The sequence below is a fragment of the Polyodon spathula genome, chromosome 3 (genome assembly GCF_017654505.1).
Source record: "Polyodon spathula isolate WHYD16114869_AA chromosome 3, ASM1765450v1, whole genome shotgun sequence".
Classification (NCBI taxonomy): Eukaryota; Metazoa; Chordata; class Actinopteri; order Acipenseriformes; family Polyodontidae; genus Polyodon; species Polyodon spathula.
Genome location: NC_054536.1, coordinates 80,803,448 through 80,819,855, shown reverse-complemented (window position 1 = coordinate 80,819,855; position 16,408 = coordinate 80,803,448). Strand labels below are relative to the sequence as shown.

The window sequence follows — 16,408 nt, the reverse complement described above, 5'->3', positions numbered from 1 at the left end:
TACAAAGTGAATCTGAATTTCATGAAGTGTGCACATTAAGAAAAGCCCAGATCAACAAGATACAGTACTTTTTGCACACAGAACAAAGGCTTGGCAGATCACTTGGGCAACCCTTTGGGACTACCTTATTTTTTTTAATTTATAGCCAAATCTACAATTAATACATATTTTAAATTCCACAAATCCCTCCTCAAATCCCCAGATGAAACTTCATAGTAAAATATCTTGCATGTCTGTCAGAGCCTGCTAGTTGGGTAGTTTCCTCCATACCCTTGCTTAACGTATTTCTCTGCTTTCTTGCGCCCCTTGGTGGAGAAACGGAAAGCTACAATGTGAACCATTAAATCAAACCAGAACACTGAAATGTTATATGCTCAAAAAGGTATTACATTTTATTTTATGTATAAATATATTTAATTGATACAGGATTTAAATTCACACATTCAATGCAAAAGTACTTAGCATTTGTAACAAGCAAAATTACAAAATCTAATACTTAAATCAGGAAAACCACATCTTCCGACACCATGACTTGGTTGTCATCTTGCATTTGATTTAAGGCTTGCTGCACTTCATCCACTTCAAAAGAGTCGCTGGCCCCCTTATTGATAAAAACAACCAACTCTGGAATTGAAATGGATTGGGTACGGGTGCCTTTGAAAGCTTTCAGTAGAGCAGCCTTAAACACTTTCAATCTAGCGAGGACAGAACACAAACAATTGCTTTGGTTAACCTGTTATATGCAACGCTACATCTTGATAAATATTGTACTACTACAACCACATGCAATGACTTTAAATTGAATCAAAGAGTTTAGGTCTCAGTTCAGTTCTAGTATGCAGCTTGGGCACTACTGTATGAACATGGTCACTGCCAAGATGAGGCCTAATAATCATGGTTTTATTAGAAACAGTTCACCAGAATGATTGAAGTGTGCAGCAGCTCAATCCTAATAAAATTGACCTTGCCCAAGATGATAAAATTCACCCGTGAAAAAAAAAAAAAAGCCAAAATGTGTAGAATTCAGAAAAAAGGTAACAAGGCAAAATGTATACCTGTCCCGCCCTACTTCAGCCTTTTTCTTCTGTGTGCTTCCTTGATCCACAGAAACTTTTTTTGAAGGTTTACGTTTCTGACTGGAAGTGGCTGCAAAACAAAGACACCTTAGGGAGAGGTCATAAGGGTTTACTATTAACATAGTCCATATGTTAAAATAAAAACCTCAGAAACACTTAACACAACCTAAAAATTACATGCATTTGTTTTAAATCTATACAATACTCTTTAGTTTTTCAGCTCAGTTTTATCTTAGTTTTACTTATTTCAGAAGGCTGAATCTATAGTTAAGATATTCATAACCAATGGATTTTAAATAGAAATCTCACTAGTCTCCATTTCGTCACCACTGAAATCATACGGATCTTCATCACCAGCACCGGTTACATCCATATCTTTGTTTAGGAGCCGAGAACTTTTTCTGTAAACAAGGTCATCAATTAGATGAACTTCCATTCACATGTTTAACTGCTATAGTTCAAAAGAACACCTTTTTAGGTTACCTTTTGCTTTCCTGGCTAGGAATTTCTTGACTCTGAGTTACATCATCATTAGCAACCTTCTTCCTTTTCTCTTTTTCTAAAATCTAGGATCAAATAAACAAACCAGTCTGAAATGCCACACATTTAGAGCCACCAAAGCCAAAAGTGTGAGCAAATGGAAAATCAAGGGGAAAATGTTTTGGCTAGAGCCCTCAGCATGAAGAGATTACCTTTTTAAAGTAAGCAAACTGGACCAGTTCCAGCGCAGCCTCAGAATCTTGTAGCTCAATAGTTTTGCTCATTCTGGCTTTTGCATGGGCTGTTGATAATCGGATCATAGTCTCTAATGCCCTAGCAGTAACAGGCATGGTCTGAAACAAAAAACACAAATCTACTGCACAACTTAAGCAAATACTTCAAATATTAGCACATACACCACATTCTCACTGAATTGCAGTCTGCAGTATGTATTAAATCTCTGCATCACAAGTGTTGTTCACCTGAAAGTAACTGTTGACATACATAATGGAAAACTGTAAAGACCATTATATTTAAAATAACACACTGGCAGCTACATAACTGGATAATACGCTGCAAAAACAACATATCAAGGCCTGTTTTAACGAGGATTAATCAAGTAATAAACTAATGGGTGCATGGAGACTGCACTTCTGATTGGTTAAAAATCAAAGATGGAAACGAGACTCCTATTAGTTATAATTGTGACAAGTGCAGTGGACTACCCTTTGACTCTGGATTAACAAAATAAATTAAGTCACATATTTGCTTCGACTGCTGCATGCTGTGAATGCAACTCGCTCAGACTTTGGCTTTCCAATAAGTGAAAGGCAGATAGATTCCACTTGTCGTATATTACCTTTGAACACCTACTAGTAAACCTTTATACATGTAATAACAATGTATCAGATCTTATTCATGTCTGATTAACGTTATCTTGTCTATAATGACTAACCAGCTCTTAACTGGTTGAAAAACACATGGTGCATTAATATTGCTTACTCTGGCAGTTTCCGATGTTACTTCCTCGTGGCTCCGTAGTTTTGAATACTCCTCAGCTATGTAATCAGCAGCCTCCCGAGTAAGGACAGGTTTCACCAGCTTTGCAACATGTATGTATTTGCGTATGAACTCCATGCTCACAATTCTCTCTCTGTTGAACACACACAAAAAAAATAAATAAGTTAGACCATGTATTCCATTTCACGCCTCTAAAATGTATAATGCAACAAAATGAAACTATTTCATATCTAATAAATGCAATGACAGCAGAACATCAGCAACTATTAGATGAGGGGAGGTCATTCAGCCCATCCGGCTCCTAGCAGTCAACTGATCTTGAAGCTGATCTTAGAGTATGTTTTTAACCTATTTGTAAAAGATGGAGTCAAATACTTGTAGACAGTACCATCATGCAAATTTAATGCTGCGCTCCATTTCGGATGGCAAATTAAATCTTAATTTGCATGGAACGACCACCTTGAAGTAGAAACACGAATGATAGGCTTGCCAATTTAAACACTTCCGCATCTGTGTTTTGGAGAGGGGAAGTGTCCTTGGGCACGCACTGCAGTTCGAGGGTTACACTCATGTATACTGGTCCTGAGCCAGTACCAGTCTGTGCTCAAGTGTAAATGGGTAGTTCAAATAATATTTAAATCTGATCGACCCTAAGCCAGCTCAGGTCCAAGTTGTAAGTGTAAACCACATAACATTTACTTGACCATTCGCTGTGTGAAAAAGTGTCATTAGAGGAGTTCTGTCAAGTTCAGTATCGTAAAGTTCAATGTTACATTAGAGATTAGACTACTGTTCTCCGTGCAAATGTTAGAGGAAGTCTTTCACACATACTTTTTCCTTTTTTGTCCATGAAGAAGGTTGTCATGCTTTTCATAAATCTGAAGCTCTTGTTCTGCTGCCTCTGTGATATTTGGATCATCAGTGGCAAACACATCCACTGAACATCCCATAGGCATGGCTAAAAAGGCGGGAGACAAGTTCTGTTAATGCATGCGATACACCCTATATTAAAAGTGTGTTCCCTCTCGTTCTCCACTGCTGTTTCTGATAAGTTTATTAATTACCATTTACTATTCCAGCAAAAACTCCCTTCCAAAATGATATTCTAAAATGAGGTTGGAAAACATTGAATTGTGCTGCATAGTGAAGCTTTACAGTAGGTGAAGCATTGTGAATTTGATGTGCAACTATAACTCCCAATGCTGGCATGGGTCTTTCACAAAAAAGAAACGCTAGCTATCTGAAGTTTAGGTTCTCATACCAGTCCCATCTTGTTCTCCCGGTGCTCTGTATCTGTGCATGCGCAGAACATGGTCAGAAATATCTCTATCAATGTCTGGGTCCATCTGGTCCAAGACTATGAACAACAAGTCAAATCTCGACAGCAGCGAGTCCTGTAAACCAATGTTCTCCATTGGAGTTTTATATTGATCATACTACAGTAGAAAAAAAAAAAAAAAAAAAGCCACAAAAACAGCATTAGGAAACAGTAACATAGCCTCCAAGTATTGTTAGTTTACCAACAGTTATATATGTATAACAAAAAATGGACTTAAAAAACTACAGCAAAAACATTTCAAAGTATTTGACCATTTGTTTTATCACGATCGATGATGTGCTTTTAGAGTCCATCCAATAATGCACAATCATCACTGGTGCAGCAAAAAAGAATTTAAAACTTACCCTTCCATAGACTGGATTCGCAGCTGCCAGTACACTGCAGCGAGCATTCAGTTGAGCCTGGATCCCTGCTTTGGCTATTGTCACGCGGCCCTGTTCCATTACCTCATGGATAGCTGTTCTATCCATATCAGACATCTTGTCAAATTCATCTATGCACACCACACCTCTGTCAGCCAACACCATTGCCCCAGCTTCGAGCCTTCGTTCTCCTAGGAACACCAGCCAGTAAAATGTAAAACAGAATCAATTGGCCGTTTATTTGATTACTGAACCTTTAAAACAAATAAGCTGGAATTAAATGTTATGGCATTTGAATATTTTACCCACTACCCAGAATTAGGCAACACAGCAATTTCAACATGAGCCACTATCAGGATTAGTAACTCTCCCTTTCAACCTATATCAGAAAGACAGAAATATATTCTAAAATTACCTCATACTCCTTAATGCATGGTCACAGACACAGTAAAATTAATTAAACCTTTAATAAAAAAAAAAGTTATTTACTATTGTGGTTAAATCTATGCAAACATAAGGCAGCATACCTGTTTCCTGATCTGTTGTCACAGCTGCTGTCAAACCTACCCCTGATGATCCCCTACCAGTGGTAGGAATTGCTCGTGGAGCCGTGTGCAACACATAGCGCAGCAACTGGGACTTTGCCACCGAGGGGTCCCCTGCAAGTCAGAAAAGTTATATTGGCAGCAGTGAAGACTAATGAAGTAATCGCATAGTGCTGCTAATGGCAATATTTAAGCGATGTGTGGAGTGCTACAAAGTAGTAATGGAACTCCCGAATCATTAGCTTACAACAGTAGGTTTCACCAGTCGCATTTAGTTAGAACAGGCATCCTTAATTTGCAATATAAACCTGCGTGGAAAAACCCCGCTGTCTGATTGGTTAGCAGTGTTCTATCAGCCATACGTTAAGCTCACACAACCTTTTAACAGATCGCATTTGATTCAAAATTCCTCTGCCACTTACCTGTCCTAATTACATAACATTTAATACCTAGAAGTAACCTTACAAAAAAAAAAAAAAAAAAAAAAAAAAAAAAAAAAAAAAAGGGAGAGAATGCAGTGAAATAACAGGACCGATACTGAATAAACTAACTTGACCAAAACAAAAAAAAAATACAATTCTTATAAATGGTCCCACCAAACTGAAAAAGGTAACCCTACATGTATATGCAATGTACTTTCTAAAGATGCGCTGAACAGTCTCCTTGGGGAATGACTAACCTTACAGTTAAAGTGAATTTAGCAATGCGAACATTAGCAGCAATAACAAAAAAAAAACAACACACACACACAAGAAACCGATGCTTTCACCTGCAGCTCCCCTTCGGACAGTTTTACCTGCACATTACCTGGCAATTTTCAATTGAACATTTATTGCAAAAAAATAAATAAATAAATAAATAAATCACTGATCTGTAATTAAAGATCAAAGTTTTATCAGATTTATGGAATTTAAGTTTAAATGGCCATTAATGCAATAGTAAATTAGTTAGTAATGTTAATATAATTGATACACAAATGTATTTTACTTATGAATAAATGGATTCAAATAAGTACCTGGAACTGGAACTATGTTCTTGTGCACAGTGATTACTGTTATTGGAAAGATGTATTTTTTTGTATTTGCTGTGTTAATATAAAAAGTAAATGCATCTAATTTTACAATTGCATGAAGGCACTCCAGGGCGAGGGTTGACATGATAGCATGTCAACACACCCCTGGTCGTGCCTTGATGCGTCATCTTCAACAGAATGGCTTCAGTAGAAAACACTGGGAGAGCAGTGGTTGTACAGTTCTGGTTCTATGACAAACCAGTGTAGTCACATTGAGGTTTCTCATAATCTGACAGTATTGAACATAAATCCATTACATGCATATATTTAAAATAAAAAGGCACAGTTAATACTGATGCTAAAAAAAAAAAGTGGTAGAAATTAAATGTTAAAGGAAACAGTTAAATATTTTGTAGCACGTCCCAGTACAATGAATTGGTGTATTCTACAATATACAGCTTTCAGCAACAGGTTTGCACTGTACATATTTTTTCACCTGGAGTCTTCGATCAGTCCTACGACTTAAGCAACATTACCAAGCCAGTACATCTGGGGGGCTATTTTTTATTTCTCTCAGTGTATACAAAACAGACTGCCCAGCACTATAGCAGCTTTAAAACATAACTTGAGTAAATATGTTCAGTGCATGTTCATCCAGAAGAAAATTTCAAGTTACAGCATGTTTCCTTAGACCAAATGACATTTCTTACAAACCCTTACCTATTAACAACACATTTATATCTCCTCTTATACGTGTCCCATTTTCCAGAACCTTTTCATTCCCTCCAAGCAAGAGACACAGAATAGCTTTCTTAATGTACTCGTGGCCATGGATACTTGGTGCCAGGGACTTGCTCAAATAGCGAACAATATCCTGTTCAAAAGAAATAAACACAACAATTTGGGAAATATACAATAGTACAAAGACATGACTGAAGACTTTGCTTGGTCATCTACTTACTTTGGAATGAGCTTTACAAAACTTCTTGATCTTGCTCACATCATCTGCTGAAAATGTTGGTGTGATTTCCTTGCTCATAAGTTTAATATAGCTGGACAGGAGGATGGTCCTATTCAGAGTTTATAACAGTTATTTGAAGGAATAATGTGTCCAACAATTAATTAACACAATCATAAAATGCATTTACAATTAACCACATCAGAAATATGTTTGACATTTAATATAGGGCTTAAAAAAAAAAAAAAAGTCTTCTTGAGGTGTTAAGATTTCAGAAAAAGGGGGCTACCGAGTGACGCATCTGGTAAAGGCATGCTGCACCCTATAGCCTGGAGATTACCAGTTCAAGCCCATGCTATTCCACCAAACGACCGTGGGCGGGAGTTCCCAGGGGGCGGCGGCACACAATTGGCAGAGTGCCACCTGGTTGGGGAGGGCTTAGGTTGGCCAGGGTGTCCTCTGCTCACTGCGCACCAGCGACCCCTGTAGACTGGCCAGGTGTCTGTCCAAGTTTCCCCAGAGCTGGGTGGTTCTCCAACACTAACTCAGAGGTGGCTGCATGGCAAGCCTGCAGAGTGAGAAGTGGACAGCTGACGGCACACGTTTGAGTGCATGTGTCCATCTTCGTCTCGAGTCAACACGGGTGGCAGCAGTGAGCCAAGTTGAAAAAAAAAAAAATTGGGCTTTCCAAATTGGGGAGAAAATGAGAAATAATTTGCGATTCCAACAATTAAAAAAATAAAATATAGTCAGAGAAAGGCCAGTCGTTTCAGTTTGTACAATGCTGCTGGCTACATTCAATTTAATTTAACTTACACACATTTCTTCCAACTCTTGTTTCTTTGGAAACTCAAAAAAACAACCTCCCCCACCAATCTGGTTACCTGAATGTGCCAGAAGTAAACCCGCCATGTTTGGCGGGCAGACAGCGATAGATTCCTATCACCTGAACTCTGTCGCCAGGCTTGACTTTGTCAACCAGGTCATCATCAGCAATTATATCCACGGAACGGGGCAGCTGCCCAGCAGGAGCCTTCTCTGGCATCTCCTGGAGAGTTAAAGTTTGATGGTCTTTGTATGTGCAAAGCCCAAACTCTGTTTCCAATGGGTTATTTTCTTCATCCTGTAAAACAGGTTAAGTTACAGACGGTAACATCAGACCAATTTCAGCTTCCCTGTTGTGCTCCCAGAACATTTTTTTTTTTCCCCCTGAAAACAAACCTGATAAAAGGATTAAATCTGAACCATGTACGGTTAACACATGCAGTATGTTACAATTGGAGAACGCTATTAGAAAAAGTTTGACGACATCTCAAAGTCCCTCACAGTCCCACGGCAACGTATAATTAGTCCATACAGTGGCTTGCGAAAGTATTGACCCCCCTTGGCATTTTTCTTATTTTGTTGCCTTACAACCTGGAATTAAAATGGATTTATTTGGATTTCATGTAATGGACATACACAAAATAGTCCAAATTGGTGAAGTGAAATTAAAAAAATAACTTGTTTCAAAAAATTCTAAAAAATAAATAACGGAAAAGTGGTGCGTGCATATGTATTCACCCCCTTTGATATTAAGCCTCTAAATAAGATCTGGTGCAACCAATTACCTTCAGAAGTCACATAATTAGTTAAATAAAGTCCACCTGTGTGCACTCTAGGTGTCACATGATCTCAGTATATATACACCTGTTCTGAAAGGCCCCAGAGTCTGCAACACCACTACGCAAGGGGCACCACCAAGCAAGCGGCACCATGAAGACCAAGGAGCTCTCCAAACAGGTCAGGGACAAAGTTGTGGAGAAGTACAGATCAGGGTTGGGTTATAAAAAACTTTGAACATCCCATGGAGCACCATTATTAAAAAATGGAAAGAATATGGCACCACAACAAACCTGGCAAGAGAGGGCCGCCCACCAAAACTCACGGACCAGGCAAGGAGGGCATTAAAATCAGGGAGGCAACAAAGAGACCAAAGATAACCTTGAAGGAGCTGCAAAGCTCCACAGCGGAGATTGGAGTATCTGTCCATAGGACCACATTAAGCCATACACTCCACAGAGCTGGGCTTTACAGAAAAGTGGCCAGAAAAAAGCCATTGCTTAAAGAAAAAAATAAGCAAACACGTTTGGTGTTCGCCAAAAGGCATGTGGGAGACTCCCCAAACATATGGGGGAAGATACTCTGGTCAGATGAGACTAAAATTTAGCTTTTTGGCTATCAAGAAAAACACCATGTCTGGCTCAAACCCAACACCTCTCATCACCCCGAGAACACCATCCCCAGAGTGAAGCACGGTGGTGGCAGCATCATGCTGTGGGGATGTTTTTCATCAGCAGAGACTGGGAAACTGGGCAGAATTAAAGGAATGATGGATGGCGCTAAATACAGGGAAATTCTTGAGGGAAACCTGTTTCAGTCTTCCAGAGATTTGAGACTGGGACGGAGGTTCACCTTCCAGCAGGACAATGACCCTAAGCATACTGCTAAAGCAACACTCAAGTGGTTTAAGGGGAAACATTTAAATGTCTTAGAATGGCCTAGTCAAAGCCCAGACCTCAAGCCAATTGAGAATCTGTGGTATGACTTAAAGATTGCTGTACACCAGCAGAACCCATCCAACTTGAAGGAGCTGGAGCAGTTTTGCCTTGAAGAATGGGCAAAAATCTCAGTGGCTAGATGTACATACCCCAAGAGACTTGCAGCTGTAATTGCTGCAAAAGGTGGCTCTACAAAGTACTGACTTTGGGGGGGGTGAATACTTATGCACGCTCAAGTTCTGTTTTTTTGTCTTTCTTGTTTGTTTCACAATAAAACATATTTTGCATCTTCAAAGTGGTAGGCATGTTGTGTAAATCAAATGATACAAACCCCCAAAAAATCAATTTTAATTCCAGGTTGTAAGGCAACAAAATAGGAAAAATGCCAAGGGGGGGTTAATACTTTCGCAAGCCACTGTAGTTCTATAAAATGCACACATACATAAAGCATACATTGTATTCGTTCTGGTATCAGTGCTATTCAATACTCTTTAAAATTCTTAGGCATGTTACCAAGTAAATAAAAACAGTACAGAATTTTTATGGGATGCCATTTCACACGGATACAAAAATCTGAGATGGCTATATATGCATCACATCACTACCATGGTCTACTTGGCCTATTTATTTCATAGACTTGCACTGCATAAAAAAAATAAAACATTGCAAGAGAATCGACTCACCTTTGTTGGATAGACCGCACTTGAAGGAAAGGCATCGAGAGATGTGAGATCAGTGTACCTTCTTTCAATTGTCTTTTTAGTAGTAGGGCAATAGTGTACACTCCGAGTAACCTTGGGTCTCACTAGAGAACCTTTAACAAAAGAAACACAGAATTCAGGTCTCAAGGGCATATGCTTTTTAAATGTTGTACAGTATTATTGAAAGCCATTTCTCTATACTTAGAATCATTTATAAGAATGAGCACTGATGTATTCCATATCCTGGAATGAGATAATAGCGAATACAATAAAAAAAGGGCAGTGGGAACCTCCTGGGATCTGTTCAAGTTCCATGTACTGTATTTGTTACCCGATGCACTATGGCCTGCACTGAAACAAAGGTGATTTGATTCTTACCCACATCACATTCTGTCTGAGGCATGGCTAAATTCCCAGTCATGACAAAGCATGTCATTATTCATTGTGTTATTGAATTTTACAGCATACCCCAACAAAAGGATGTACTGTGCTCACATTGTACCTATACTAGCTATTATATTCAGAATAAACATTGTGTTTGCAAATAACCAATTTTAAAAGTTACAACACTTCAAAACCTAAAACTAAAAACAGCATAATGGACATTTAAGAATTCTTACATTTGGTTACAATTCCTTCCACACAGACCAAGTTTCCAAGGAAGCGTGCAGTCAGTGTACGCGGTGAAACATGCTTCCCTCCAAAACTTCCTTCAAACCCAACATAGAACTCTTCAAACTGCTTGGCGTATGTACCATCGATGGAGGCAACAAAATCTTTTAAAGCTCTTTGAAAAGCTAATTGCTCACCAAAAGCATCATTCAGCAACCTGCAAGTCCAAAAAAAAAAAAAAAAAAAAAACACACAAATACCTAGCTAAGAACAACATATTCAAATGCAATTAAAGTGCTTGTTTTAGTTTCAGTGCAACAACACATTGATAATTCATGTGGTTAACTAAATATAGCGATGCCAACTGCGAGATTTTGCAGAATCCTCAAACTGCATTGTCATTTTCTGATTTAGGAGGGAGACTGCCAATATTGACTTTAAAAAAAAAGTACTTAAATGAGGAAGACTTGACATCTCCAACTACCTATACACAGTATACAAAAGAATTGACCGTGTACTGTAAACGCATTTTTTTACCTTAAGGAATGATACTTACAAGTTTGCCCGCTTATCATTTTTTCTTCGAAGATCGTTGATATTTACCAGTAAACGATACCGATTCTCTGCAATCATGTTTCTGACTTTATCATGATAAACACCTTGGTCTTGCTTTAGAGGGGGGAAATAACACACACATTATATATAATAAATGAGAGTACAGGCAGTATCCATTTTAACCCCAACCAGTAACTTACAACAAATTGAACCAACTAAGCAAAACAGAACACATAAAAAAGTAACCACATTTAGAAACCAAATGAATGTAGTTAATCTTCTCTCGCTCATCCCCTCAGGCACAGCTTTTGGATATACAACTAGGACTCAACCCTAAATGTTTACTAAGCATTTCAGACAAAGCAACTACTTATGAACGTTTTTACTATACAAACAAAGAAGCGTTTTTACAGCATAACACAAAGAACCCGCGGCTGGAATAAATTACTACAACTTTTTCAAACAGATCGTTTTATAGCATGGGACACATTATTTAAATGTCAGCATATAATTAAACTATATACACAAAATCTACAACATGTACTTTGTCCAGCTTTGAGGCAGCGTATATACATGGCAGCAGTCACTTTAGCAAAAACACAAAATTAAACTAACGCCCAAGATTACTTTTCGAAAAAAAAAAAAAAAAAAAAAAAAAAGAAGATTTAAAAGGCATAACACAGCTGGAATATACGCAAGTATTGGAATATTTGCTTATTTTCTCTGTTAAACTTGTCCACTTGTTGTCTTGTGTCGAGCTGGCTTCAAAGTTATAATATATTTGTAACAAAAGCAATATTAAAGCGCGTACATCATCGTCCAAAAAATCTAGGTACTCTCGTTGCGCCTCTCGCAATTCTTGGTTTTCAAAGTCTGTATCCATCTCAGATAGCAAACACCGCTACAAACTCATAAATATGATCAAACACCATCCCCAAGTATTTATGCAAATAACCCCGTGACTTGTAGGTCACAGGGTCATTCACCTTTTTTTTGGGGGGGGGGGTGCACAGGTGTAATGCATGTAGTACTTGTGGCAGAGAGGTGACAGTATACACTTGCTTATTATTTGGAATGCTATAATTATTTTTGTCATTGCGTATTGTAATTTAACTGTGTACATTACAAAATAAGCATCTTTGATTATGCTGTATGGCTTTGATTATACGTAGGGCTTCTGTTTTTCGGTTTTATTAATTGTATTTTTCGGTGTTTTATTTTTTTTTTAGCTATATTCGAGTTTTATGTAAATCGTTTTTTTTTTTTTTTTTCTGGACTTCTGGTTTTTTTTATTTACTGTATGAAATTAGCGTTTTCGGTTACTTTCCAAAATGCTTCAGGGTTTTTGTTTTGTTTTGTATTTCTGAAGTACCTTCGTTTCTTGGCTTTCTTCCACAGCGGAATCCCTGTGGTCACAGGCACATTCTGGGGTTTTTGAGTCTAGGCATTTTTGTACATTTCGCCTCAATTCTGTTTTAAATATTCTGTATTTTAACTGTAAACATCTTTAAATCCCGCTAACAAGCCTCCTTTCCTGATTGTAATCTCGTTTTAAATCTCGCAAGTAGAGTCTCCAATAGAAATGTAGGAATGTGCTGTCACGCAGTAGTTGGGGCGAGATTAAAATATTCAGAACGAATCAATGATAGACACAAGTCACGAGGCGGGACATTGCCCAGCAGCAAATGTATTTATTATTATCTTTGTAGTAGGCTTTGTTTTTTAATGGGAATGGGGGTGTTTTATCGGTTACAGCCGAAAGTCAGAAGCCCTAGTTATACTAAAGTTATACCCTACGGGCCACATACTAAATGTTTCCATATAGTCGAGAGCCGCAAGACATGTACTGTACAACGTGAAATGTTTGTGAGAGCTAGGCATTTTAAATACAGGACTACTAGCATTGTTGTGCAGTGTAGTAGTTGTTAGGCTTCATGGCAGCAAAATACACAAGAACAAGGATAGAACATTGCAGAGCCTACACAGTTTCTGTGTAATTTGTATTGTCCTGTAGATTTACACTTTAAATGTAACACTATGGTGTTTTTCATTATTTCTGTTTATACTGTATGTATTTCGCAAACATATTCAGTTATTGTGAAAGAAAATACAATAACTGACCTGATTTCACTAAAAGCACACATTTGTGGAAGGATTCTTTTTTGACAAACTTCCCTTGAGGATTTGAATAATTGGACTAAAAAAAAGATGCGTTTTTCTTTTGTATGACTGCTGCGTGCATTAAATACTGTTGAGCTTTGTGGATGACAAATGACAAAGGCAAAGGGATGAAAAAGGGATTACAGTACCTGCTCATGACGAGACGTAAGATAACATTAATTTTAGACCTCCAATATAACATTTAAACATGCATTCTCTAGTCTAGCGCCAACATTCCAATTATGTAGAAAGTTTCATTCAAGTGAATAAGGGCATATACCACGAGCGACATCCCAGGCTTGCCATACAAAACTCGCTTGAGTTGTTAAATCAGTTACTTTACTGAAGCAGCGTAGACACCTTCAGCCTGATCCAGGAGGACAGTCAGATGAAAATGTGTTTTCATGAAGGTTGAGGTTGCTCGCCTTGTGCAAGCGTGTGTGGATTTGTTGCAGATGAGACCCAGGTTTACCACTGATTTCAGTGAAAGTAAACTCTTTGCCCAAGTCTGGTTTAAAGCCTCATACTTTTGTCTATTACTGGTGGAGGGTTTGCTCAATGCCATTTTCACCATTAAATGTTCAACTGCACACCCGATTTCGAACGTCAACAGTTTCGAAAGTCAACAAGTATAAGAACATAAGCACATAAGAAATGCTTCAACAGCATTACTGGGGAGTTGGTTCCAGACTCCCACAATTCTCTGTGTAGAAAAAGTGCCTCATATTTTCTGTTAAGAATGCCCCTTTATCTAATCTCCATTTGTGACCCCTGGTCCTTGTTTCTTTTTTCAGGTCAAAAAAGTCCCTTGAGTCCACAGTCAATACCTTTTAAAATTTGTAATGCTTGAATCAAATCGCCGCATAGTCTTCTTTGTTCAAAACTGAATAGATTCAGTTCTTTTAGCCTGTCTGCATATGACATGCATTTTAAAACCAGAATAATTCTGGTCGCTCTTCTTTGCACTCTTTCTAGAGCAGCAATAACCTTTTTGCAGCGAGGTGACTAAAATTGAATACACTATTCTAAATGAGGTCTTACTAATCCATTGTAAAGTTTTAACATTACTTCCATTGATTTTAATTCAACACTTCATTATATATCTGATCATTTTGTGGGCCTTTTTTTATAGCTTCCCCACATTAGTCTAGATGAAGACATTTCTGAAACACTTCTTCAACTCTTAAATTGAGCAGAAAGTATGTGAAAAGGGATATAGCAAAGGCATACCAAACTATCAAAAAATTTGAAAGAAGTAATTGAGATTAATGAAAATAAATCAGACAGGTACTACAAACAATTGCAGAGATTAAAAGTGCATCTGCAAAATGCACTGCAAATGAGCTCCTAGGAAGATTGTGCATTGTTTCTTATGATGAGGAACCTTACCCAGGAGTTATTGACGGAGTGGAGTTTGAAGCTGTTGAGGTTGAGGTAATCCAGTGTTACCAGGAACCGTTTCTTTTGGCCTGAAGATAACATTTTGTATACTTTAGAAAACCCTGTCACTTTGATTTCTCCTCCTAAACAACAACGTCATGTCCAAATAGTTCCAGTTGTGTAAGAAGCAGTTTCTGTAAAGCTAGGACTTCAAACTGGATTATAGTGGATTGGTTCAGATGCAGAAGTACTCTGGAGGAATTGTATTCTGTATGTGTGTGTGTGTGTGTGTGTGTGTGTGTGTGTGTGTGTGTGTGTATTTATAATATATAATGTATATATATATTATATATATATATATATATATATATATATATATATATATCGAGTAAGAGAAGTTTTTACAATTTTTTAAAAGCAAGACAGGTTTCAGTGATTTAAGGTTTTTCAAAAAAGTTGGTAGTTGTTTTTTAGTGCCTGTGGCAGTGTGCCCCATACGTGTGTATTTTGTGTTATAGGTTGATTGTTTGTGAGTGGAGAACGGGTGTGGAGAGAATAAAAAGTAAGAGAAAATAAATAATTGCTACAACATACTGTAAGCACCAGCTGTTTACTTGTTTGTCTGTTCATCCACTGTTTATTAGTCTGTTTTTGTTTGTCTATTTATTTTGGCCTAAAGTGTCGTGTGCTGTTTTTGTTCAACCTTTTATTTTTCTGAATGTTTAATAAAACACTGAGCGCCGCAGCGTCTCAGTTTCACCCGCCGGTATTGTTCCTTTCTGGCCTGACGTCACCCCTACAGCCAGCCAGTTCACAGGCCCGATTCGACCTAAAGCCGATGTTCCCTCTTTCAGTGGGCTGTAAACCCTATTCATTTGTTAAAGCATTAAACCAATAATGGTAATTTCATGTGGAGTACACTTAGGGGTAAAACAAATAAATAAAAACAAATTCAGTAGGATCACTAAATCAATTGAAGTGACTCCCCCATTCCCCTGTACTCTAACGGTTGTCTTGGTGTATCTGATATCTAGTTCATACTTTTCTGGCACTATGATGGGCTGGGGGTGGATACTTTATTCAGAAATTCTATAACGATGATCACCAATGCTAGTCACAGTCAGTACTAATAATAATTGTGTTTTTATGTTTATGTTACTGCATTTTTTGTAGGGGTTACATAAAGGTTTAAAGCACTCATTTGTTATTTAAGGAGAAAGGCATACTTTTTATGCTTTATTTTAGGTGGGTCGATTACTTAAAAATGTGCTAATCTACTGTGCTACTCGTTTCAAAGTGGGACGATTCCATTAAAAAAGTATCTGGGAATCTGTGCAGTGTCATTATAAATGATTTATTTCTTTAAAAAATGTAGTTTAAATCACTGTTTAAATGTTTATGTGTCATTAGTGTAACAAGCTGTCGTTACCGTAACAATAGTTATTTTAGTGAATGAAACTGCATCCGCATTGGCAGGAGTGGAAGTTATATTAGCAAAGGGTTGAGGGGCTCATAATTAAAAAAAAATGAAAGAGTCTGTTATATTTTTATCATTGCTAGAAATATTGTCACTAATGTGTAATGTTATAATGCCTAATGAATCTGATGTATAGAGAGAGAGAGAGAGAGACATGTAATTAAGGATACTCTGTGGTACAGTATGTCATA

At 37.7% G+C, this 16,408-nt stretch overlaps 1 protein-coding gene across 2 annotated transcripts; it reads right to left on the bottom strand.

Annotated features, from left to right (window-relative positions):
• Window positions 1-141: 141 nt before the first annotated feature.
• mcm3l (MCM3 minichromosome maintenance deficient 3 (S. cerevisiae), like) lies at window positions 142-12,151 on the bottom strand. 2 transcript variants are annotated; one of them, XM_041246082.1, is made up of 17 exons: window positions 12,012-12,151; window positions 11,202-11,314; window positions 10,654-10,862; window positions 10,016-10,146; window positions 7,677-7,915; window positions 6,796-6,904; window positions 6,555-6,708; window positions 4,805-4,936; window positions 4,260-4,468; window positions 3,838-4,012; window positions 3,408-3,534; window positions 2,559-2,709; window positions 1,769-1,909; window positions 1,560-1,642; window positions 1,386-1,477; window positions 1,056-1,146; window positions 142-695 (listed from the first exon to the last, which is right to left on the bottom strand). In XM_041246082.1, the coding sequence occupies exons 1-17, from the start codon at window positions 12,081-12,083 to the stop codon at window positions 497-499; spliced, it is 2,427 nt and encodes an 808-aa protein (XP_041102016.1). In that variant the 5' UTR covers window positions 12,084-12,151; the 3' UTR covers window positions 142-496. The 2 variants fall into 2 exon arrangements, with proteins under 2 accessions (XP_041102016.1, XP_041102015.1); XM_041246081.1 differs by lacking the exon at window positions 12,012-12,151 and having other exon boundaries at window positions 145-695; window positions 11,202-11,804.
• Between the last annotated feature and the right edge of the window lie 4,257 nt (window positions 12,152-16,408).

Coding starts and splice junctions, on each gene's coding strand:
- mcm3l (XM_041246082.1), bottom strand. CDS start 12,083: ATGGATACAGACTTTGAAAACCAAGAATTGCGAGAGGCGCAACGAGAG. Junction 11,315..12,011: donor TAGATTTTTTGGACGATGAT/GTACGCGCTTTA, acceptor CCCCCTCTAAAG/CAAGACCAAGGTGTTTATCA. Junction 4,013..4,259: donor CGAATCCAGTCTATGGAAGG/GTAAGTTTTAAA, acceptor TTTCTACTGTAG/TATGATCAATATAAAACTCC.